At 42.5% G+C, this 9,041-nt stretch overlaps 1 protein-coding gene across 3 annotated transcripts; it reads left to right on the top strand.

The window, feature by feature from the left end:
- The first annotated feature begins 996 nt into the window (after window positions 1-996).
- Window positions 997-9,014, top strand: lnpk (lunapark, ER junction formation factor). Of its 3 annotated transcripts, XM_079168577.1 has the most exons (16): window positions 997-1,134; window positions 2,562-2,622; window positions 3,326-3,367; window positions 3,759-3,809; window positions 3,899-4,035; window positions 4,195-4,253; window positions 4,405-4,445; window positions 4,791-4,874; window positions 4,976-5,027; window positions 5,182-5,298; window positions 5,728-5,820; window positions 5,972-6,077; window positions 6,421-6,491; window positions 6,592-6,762; window positions 7,387-7,476; window positions 8,631-9,014. In XM_079168577.1, exons 2-16 carry the CDS (start codon window positions 2,596-2,598, stop codon window positions 8,834-8,836), a joined length of 1,347 nt encoding a protein of 448 aa, XP_079024703.1. In that variant the 5' UTR covers window positions 997-1,134; window positions 2,562-2,595; the 3' UTR covers window positions 8,837-9,014. The 3 variants fall into 3 exon arrangements, with proteins under 3 accessions (XP_079024703.1, XP_079024704.1, XP_079024705.1); XM_079168578.1 differs by lacking the exon at window positions 7,387-7,476 and having other exon boundaries at window positions 6,592-6,812; window positions 8,636-9,014; XM_079168579.1 differs by lacking the exon at window positions 7,387-7,476.
- Window positions 9,015-9,041: the final 27 nt, after the last annotated feature.

Below are 9,041 nucleotides of genomic sequence, written 5' to 3' on the forward strand. Positions count from 1 at the left end.
GAGAGATGAACGTGGAGGAAACTGTAAGATCTTCAAGTCATACATCAGGAGGAATTACTACAATTATGTACAGATTTATACAGATGGATCTAAAGACCCTAAAACTGGTAGAACAGTAGCAGCAGCAGTAATCCCAGAATGTAATGTGCAGTGTGGGAAAAGACTCAGTGATGATTTATCTGTGTTAGCATGTGAGATGATGGTCATAGTTATTGCCTTAGTGGGTAGAGAACGTCAGGCCAGAGAGAGTGCTAATTGCGTCAGACTCATGTGCAGTGCTAATGAGTTTGAAATTTTGCAACTCCAGAAGTAGAGGATTTATTGTATGAGATACTTCAATCACTATTCAGAGTGATAGTAATTTAGGGTGGGTCCCTGCCCATGTTGGAGTTGATGGCAATGAGAGGGTGGATAAAGCAGCAAAAAGGGCTTTGGAGAAATAACATTAATGTAAATATAAGTAAGTCAGAAGCTAAAGTGGTGATTAAGGGACAAATCAAAAAGATATGGCAGAACGAATGGAATAAAGGGAGTAAAGGAAGTTATCTTTAAAAAAATGAACCATTGGTTGGGAGTGCAGGTTTTAGTGGAGGAAATAGAAAAGAAGAGATGATTCTAACAAGACTAAGGAATGGCCACACTGGTCTTAACAGTTCCCTCTATGTGATTGGAAAAACAACAATGGAAAGTGTGAGTCTTGTGAAGAAGAACTGTGGACCATGTTTTATTGTCCTGTCAGAGGAGAGAAGTCAGCGAGAGAAGTTATTTATTTTATTTAATTTATTTAATTTATTTAATTTATTTAATTTATTTTATTTATTTTATTTATTTTATTTATTTTATTTATTTTATTTATTTTATTTCGTTTGTTTTTTGTATTAGAGAGGGTATCCTTAGTCCACCCTCCAGATTAGTGGGTGGCGGTAATGCACCCGAGAGCTGTTTGCCAGCCGCCATAAAAAGTAAAAGAAGAAGAAGAAGCCGAAAAGGAAGAAGAAGAAGAAGAAGAAGAAGAAGAAGAGGAGGAAGAGGAGGAGGAGGAGATGTCAGTTCATGTAACAGCGAAAGTGTTGTAGTTTCGGCACCAACTTGGCTAAATGGCCGGCTAGCATAAACACTTAAACACCAACTAATGTAAGTATTTATTTAAATTAAAAGCCCTAATTAAGATGAATAACCTGAAAAGACAGTGTGTTGCTCGTGACGATGCTAATCTGTTATTGTTATTGTTGCACTAAGATATCAGTTACGTTAACATTATGCTAACTTAGCTAAAGCTAAGCTACACTTTTGGTACGATTCTGTTTGACTCACACCAAAGATATTTGTAAAGTCTATCGGCCTCTCTGTCTGGTACAGTGATAGTTGTATAACGTAATGTTTCAATAGAGCAGCTACTGTTAGCTATAGCTCCATTAAAGTTAGCATTCACGCTAGCTTTATGGGTTTTATTTGATAAGGGACAGTGCACATTAATACAAAACATTGCTGTAACTGCGCCAGAGTTAGTCAAGAAGCTATTTTTCATCTGTAGTCCCGGGACAGATGTTATAAAGTAAACGAAAATATGTTATATATATATATATGAAAGAAGTGAGAATATTAGTAGTATCATCATTCAGGAGACTCTAGTACTGCATTGTCAAGTACTAACAAGACATGCAGCACAGAGGCTCTCAAATTCAACACACACAAAGCAAATAAAATGAGGGATAACTATGTTAAATAGAAACATGGACTAAAGACAAGATTATGCTACATTGTTACAATATTATGTTGCATTGTTGGACACTAAAAAACTCCATGTCAGTGGCACAACTCATAAAAGCATGCAGAGTATGTGATATCAGTCAGACACAGCTAAACAACAATAAAAGACATGCATGCAGGTAGATGAGGGTCAACCGGTAATTTCAAGACAGACAGGTGACAACAGAGAGACAGACAGACGGGTGACAACAGAGAGACATACGGGTGACAACAGAGAGACAGACGGGTGATAACAGAGAGACAGACAGGTGACAACAGAGAGACAGACGGGTGACAACAGAGAGACAGACGGGTGACAACACAACAGAGAGACAGACGGGTGACAACAGAGAGACAGACGGGTGACAACAGAGAGACAGACGGGTGACAACAGAGAGACAGACGGGTGACAGATTGAGGACAGTAAGGTTACATTCTAGTGCTGACAGAGCTGGGTACTAACTAACCATTTCTTTACTTAACGTTATAGTTTAGCCTAATTGTCTCCTGTGAAAGGACAATGCTAAATTAAGCATTTGCCTGCAAACAGCTATAAGTTATAACATGCGAGGTCTTGACAGAATAGGTTGTGTTCTATAATAAGTTATGTGAGGGCAAAGATTTCCTTAGTAAATCCACAACAACAATGGCAGCCACTGTGAACAGTTTCTCTATCAGCAGCTTGTTAAATCCTGTGATGACGTAGGCGTTTAATGTCGTAGCAGGGCTTAAATGTGGTGTTTAACATCAGCAGCATGAACTGTTTAACTGTAGCCAGGATTGTGTTTCAACAGAGACTTTCTCTTCCACAGTGAACCAAAGAGGAGACGACTGTAATCTACAGCTATGGGGGCCCTGATATCCCGATGGAAGGTAACAAGACAGCTTAAAAACAAAAACACTTCAGGTTGAAGTGAAATCAAGGAGTTAACATGGCACAATATAAACAGAATGCAAGATACAAACCATAATTATGAGACAAGACTAATACAGGTTTCATCAAATCTTGATGAAAGTCTTTTTCAAGAAGATGGCAAAACTGATGTTGTTGCTCTGAGCTTTTCAGGGAGAGAGCTGTGACGGACATGAAGAGAGTCGTCTTTCATTACAAAGATTTAATAGGGCTGAAATCTAGCATGAGGCCAAGTTATGCAGTACGTCAGCCAGTATTCATTAAATCTTAAAATCAGTTCCAAAATATACAATCAACAATTACAAATGGATAGAAATCAATAAGACAGACCCTCTGCTCTGCAACACAATTATTTTACTTCACAAGCCTTAAAAAGTGAGACAAAAGACACGGACACTGAATCTTAGTAGGTTTTTGAGTATTTGAGATGATTTGGTTGTGTTAACTGTCGACACAGTGAACCCAAGCTCGATGAAATTAATCTGCTATTTTTAGACGTCAAAGGGAAACAGACAGACAGACAGACAGACAGTCAGTGTTTACAGTGACGGGGTTGATTGATTACTGACACATCAGTCAGTTGTTAATCTGTTGACTGAGCAACACTGATACTGTTGTCTGATGAATGCGATGATGACTTTCTGATCTTTATCCTCAATCCAGACAAAGCCAACCACAGTCGAGCAGCTGGAGAACATTGACAAGGTACCAACTAAACTCTGGATCTGATTTTTGTCTTTCTCAGTCACTCAGGTTCTCTGTGTTGTTCTATCATGCCCAGTTTGCATTTTAGTTTCTCACGATGAATATGTACAGTTATACGATCGATCGGGGGCCTTTCTCAAAAGCAGGATGATTGAATTACGGGATGGTCACTCTGAACATGGCGCAGGAACGTCCTCAATCCTGCTTCATGAGAAAGGTCACTTTTATCAACCTGAAACTCATATTTGACCGTCCCAAAATGAACTTAAAGTTACAGAAAATAGATTTCTGCAAACTCCCAATGGGTGAACTCTAACCTCAACGTCATAATTATTTGAGCTTCTTTGCACACTGTTTAAATAACCTTTAAACCTCCACGTTTCCCTTGTAGGAGATTAAAGAGCTGGAGGAGTTCAGAGCCAAAAACCATCGTCTGCAAAAGGTAGAGTCAGCAAAACATCCCAGATGTGGTTGAATTGTAGTTTCTTCTCTCTCACCGTGGTGTTTGTGTGTGTGTGTGTGTGTGTGCAGCTGTGGGTCGGCCGGTTGCTCTTCTACTCGTCAGTCCTGTACCTGATGACCTCGCTGGTCGTGTACTGGCTCTATCTACCTGAACAATGGTTCCAGAGAATAGCCATGGCCCTGCCTTTCTTCATCTACCCTGTGCTGTGAGTGCTAATATTCCTTTAGTACCCTGTTCATTGTGTGCATGGTGTTTTCTTTGAGCAACTGTACAGTGTGCAAAGTGACTTGATGTTAGTTGAAAAGTGTGACCGTGAAGTTGATTATTAAGAGCAGCTGCTTCTCTTCTTCTCCCTCGTCCTCAGGGTGTGGCTCATCAGGAAGCTGCTGGTCTTTCTCTTTTCCAAACGCACGGAGAGAAACAGTAAGTTGTCCGTCTGTCCATCCAACGAACACAAAACACATCTGTTCCATGGTTTGGTTCATTTTATGACACTTTGACTGAGCAGTTTTTATAACCTCTTGTTTTTTTTACTTAAACTCACAACCCTGTTATTATTGTCTCCTTTTTTTAGATGATAAATTGGAAGATTTAAAGGTTTCCAAAAAAAAGATTGTAAGTGCCATATTTTTCACACTCAACCTTTAATATATGTGGCTTTTACTGACTTGTTTAACGAGAGTTTGGATGTCATGAGGCGAGGGAGTGTGACTGTTCAAAATGCAAAATCTTGTCTCTTTTTAACAATATGCAAAGTAATATTTCTTGCCACAACAATTGTTACGTGTTCATTGCAGCTGCCTCCTAATGTTTCCTTAATGAAGCTTCCCTTCTCATCATTTATGTTTTGCAAGGTAGAAAATGATTCAGGCTGAGTTTATCTCCAGGGCTCATCTCTGTTTTAACTAACGGATCACAATCCAGTGTTAAAATGACCGTTTCCCTCGTTTGTGTTCCCAGCTGGAGGAAGTGATGGAAACGGAGACGTACAAAAACGCCAAACTCATCCTGGAACGCTTTGATCCCGACGCTAAGAAGAAAGCTGTGAGTGCCGTCGTCTTTTTTTTGTTCTAGTTTTATCTTTTAGTGTTTGTTTTTGTTGTTTGTGTTGACTTTTGTTGGTTCTGTTTGCTGTTATGTTGTAGGAGCTGGAGTCGACTCCGCTGCGTCCTCAGATGACTCCCAGGCCAGGACAAGGTATGATGCACATCAGTACACAAGGGGAAGCATCGTTTAAAGTTTGATTAGAGGCATTGAGGGAGCTCAGGTCAGAGGTATGCATCGACGAGAGCTACAAAACATTGCATCTGAAAAAGACCAAATTCTGTGATTATTCCGGTCCTCTCTGCAGAGATTCGACAGAGAGGGATGCCAATGAGACCCATGCCGATGGGCACCCCGGGTGCAATGGCAATGACTCCCCCGCCTGGAGCGCGGCCCATGTTAGGACCAGGGGGCACACCTGTGGGTAAGGGGGGCATACAGACACTTAACATCAGGTGTGATGGAGCATCACAGTTTGCATCAGCTTTGGTGCTGGACCCACACACAGCGGCGTGAGTTGACAGTGAGAGCTTGTCAGCTGTGTTGTAAATTAGCATTTTGCTACAAACACTTAACACAGTGCATCTGGGCTTTGTGCATAAATGTATGTTACAATTCTAATGCTACTGTGATGTCCATATCAAATAAAGAGAAATTGAAATTGTGTTCTTTCACCGAGGAATACTACAGGTCTCTGTCCGGCTGTGAAGATTCTCCGATTCTGGGCGAAGCACTGAGTCAAAGGCAACAGGAATGAACAGAACGCCCAGTTTCCTTTGACTTAGTTGTTGTAGACATGCGTGTGTGTCTTTATCCCGTGTTGCTCTCCTCACAGAACATCTCCCTCTCTCAGCTCCAGGAGGGCCGCCGGAGAGATCGGCTCTGTCTGCCTCCATCCTCCAGGGGGCGATACCCAGGACCCCCTGCTCTCCTATACCAGGAGTAGGTAGGTTGAAAAGCCTTTGATTGCATCTTGTCATAAATGCTTCTATGAGTGCATATTGTATTGAGGCCAACAGAGATCAGCAAGTCTGTGAACTCAAATGTAAAGCATTGAATCTGTATGAAATGTATCATTCCCATCTGTTTTCTTGAAGGCATGCACCCACCGGGTCCTCCGTTAGCAAGACCCATCCTGCCCAAAGACAGGGGAGCCGTGGACCGAGTCATTGAATACCTGGTCGGGGACGGACCACAGAACAGGTGAAGACCCTTCGGCTGGACGTAAACCCCCTCTTGTGGAAGTAGCTTGTAACTTTCACCCAAACTCATCGTATCATTTAGCAGTCTGCAGATTCCCCATAAGGGAGCGGTGTTCAGTCATTGTCAGACCTCCTCGACCGCACAAACCTGCATTATCTATTGGATTGGGAATGAATGATAAATATACTTCTCCTGCCTTCAGGACTCAGACCAGGAAGATTAATGGAAATTAACTTTTACTAAATATCTCCTTGATTGCACTGAACATTGCAAAAGTATTTTATCAAACAGCATCTGCCTCTATCCCTCCTTTCTTCCTTCCTTCCTTCCTTCCTTCCTATAGGTACGCTTTGGTCTGCCAGCAGTGTTTTTCTCATAACGGCATGGCTCTGAAAGAAGAGTTTGAATATCTCGGTAAGAACAGAAACACACCATTACATTTAATGAGAAGGACTCTCCGTTAACAATCTCTCCTTCTGATCTCTTTCTTGTTTCCTATCTCCCTCCCGCTCAGCGTTCCGTTGTGCGTACTGCTACTTCCTGAATCCGGCCAGGAAGACGCGCCCTCAGGCTCCCAGGCTTCCAGAGTTCAGCTACGAGAGGAGGCTGCGAGCAGAATCGCGTTCCCCTGGGCCAACGCCTCGTTCTGGGACAGACACAGAGGAGAGTGCGCCCCCCTCTGGAGGTACTGGGAAAAAACACACAGATGCACAGACAAGCAGCCAGCAAGGCAAGGTCTTCTCCCCGTTCTGTGCATCTTAATGTCACTGACTCCATGTCCTAACCGCTCGTGTGAAAGGCTTCTAGTGCAGTGCTCCAGTTGATTTTTTTTTCTCATTAGTTAGTGTTTGATTCTTTTCCCAACTTCTACCCTTTATGTAGTTGTTAGTGAGCAAGGAGCCAGCAGAGGTGAGACACCACCACCTTCAAATATCTCCATCCTCTTTGCTGCAGAAAGCAACAGAGTTTTTAAGAACCTGTAACGTTAGAGTTGAGAAATACAACTGGCATGAGGTAATCTCTCAATATCTTCTGTTCATATTTTTTTTACCAGTTCCTTCTAGGTGCAGGCAATCGTTTGTTGTCCTGGTGGTGCAACACAAACTAGTAAGCAGAGTAAAGTAGCTTGCAGAGTGGTATACCAGTTAAACAGTGTGTGTCTTACCCAAATGCTAGTTCGTCTCATTTGTACAAACGGTGAACAGCGTAGACGTTCCTCAGCACGTTTCCTTTTTGTCAGAGCTGTGAGCGCACTAACCGTGTTGCGTTTTCGTGACCAGCGGGTGTAACGGTGTAACTTTGCCTCTAGCCAAGGGTCCGGCTCCGTGGAATTTGGTCCACAGTTTCCGGATCCAGCAGAGTCCAAAGACCCCTCAGAACCGACCTCTGCAGAGTCCAGGTTCCCCTCCTCTCTCTGCACCGTCTGATCCGGCTTAATCTAGACTGATTTACCTCAGAATGGATCCGTTTGCTCCGCTGTAGAGTCCATAACCTGGTAGAACGCAGCCCAATGCCGCTCCCAATCTGCTGCCTCTAATCACACTCTAAAGACCTCAGGGTTGAAGGACTAATGTTTTCACCAGACCTGGGTCCAGCACGGTGTCCAAATGCATTTCATTTTATTCACAGAATTAAAATCAATCTGGCAAAGTTTAGAAAATCACAAACGGAATAACTGATTTATTACCGTCTGAATTGTCCTGTTTAGCAAATGATGAATATAACCTTAAAATATGAAAATAAACCTGTTTGACCCACATCTGGTCTTCACTGAGTGCACAAAACATTCAGCTGTATTTCTTAATTGATTGATTTGCTTTCTAATCTGCACGTTTAAAAGGGATCAGAGTCTGTGCCTGGTCACTTCATGGAAGTATTTTGTGCATAAAGTTTTATATTGTGTCTGATGATTTAACCCCCATTCAGACCAGATGTATTAGTTTAGGTTAATACAAAAGCTCTCATTAGTGGTTTTAATCCGACCTTCAGCACATTTTTACCCAATCCCAGCTGTAATTAGAGTTCCTAACATCTTCTTATTGTGTACAGCTAGTTCATCCTGTATTTCAGGGCCCATCTGTACCTTGTATTTTAAAGTATGTGTCTGAGTTTTCACACATTCAGACCTGCATTCCCAGTTATCTTCAGTTCAGTGTCGTGTGAATTTGGTGCATGGAGATAGATTATTCGATCCACAGTAAAACATACTAAGCTTGATGTTAAGAACCAATGATTCTGGTGTTGATGATGAAAAAGGGCTTTTGTTTGAGATGAACGGACATCTTCTTGATCCTCTTGAAAGCATGTTGTTGGATAAGAGGAGGAGATTTTATGAGACGTTCCTGACGCCTCTCACGCTCTCCACTCCTCCCAACCCTAACAAAGGGAATGCTGTAATTTATCTTTGATTTTAACACTGATTTTAACTCCCAACAACCAATCATGTGCTGCATTGCAAACTATTCACATTACCTGAGACTCTTTCTCTGACTCTTCACTATTCTGTTCATTTGATGGTTCTATACGAGTCTTACTTGCATATCTTCTCCTCAGATGAGAGAGAGTTGGGGGAAGACGAAGGACCCACTAAAGAAGTAGAGAGTGAGAGCCAGTCGGAGGAGCAGCAGCAGCAGCAGCAGCAGGAGGAGGAGGAGAAGGAGAAGGCGGAAGAGGAGGAGGAAGTGGTTCAGGAGGAGGAAGAGGTGGAATCAGAGCAGCGTCACAGCGCCCCCCCTGAGACCGAGTCTCAGCCATCGTAGTTGCAGAGAGTCCAGAAGAGGACCGGGGACGTCGGATCATCCGGTCCAAACAACAGGTGTTGGTACTGGCCATGATAGACGGGTGGCATTTTAATGCAACATAGGCGGACAAGCATCAACAGTTTAATTACATTGTTCTTCCTTGCAACCAAAAACTACATCAGTCTCACTTGTTTCAGTTTGCTTTTATTGGGGGGGGGGGGGG

The sequence above is a fragment of the Pholis gunnellus genome (genome assembly GCF_910591455.1).
Source record: "Pholis gunnellus genome assembly, chromosome: 11".
Taxonomy (NCBI): Eukaryota; Metazoa; Chordata; class Actinopteri; order Perciformes; family Pholidae; genus Pholis; species Pholis gunnellus.

What these genes read in the sequence shown, in the direction of transcription:
- lnpk (XM_079168577.1), top strand. Translation starts at nt 2,596, where the DNA reads ATGGGGGCCCTGATATCCCGATGGAAG. An exon ending in CAAACGCACGGAGAGAAACA is followed by an intron (nt 4,254 to 4,404) that starts GTAAGTTGTCCG and finishes TCCTTTTTTTAG; the next exon opens with ATGATAAATTGGAAGATTTA. An exon ending in GACTCCCAGGCCAGGACAAG is followed by an intron (nt 5,028 to 5,181) that starts GTATGATGCACA and finishes TCCTCTCTGCAG; the next exon opens with AGATTCGACAGAGAGGGATG.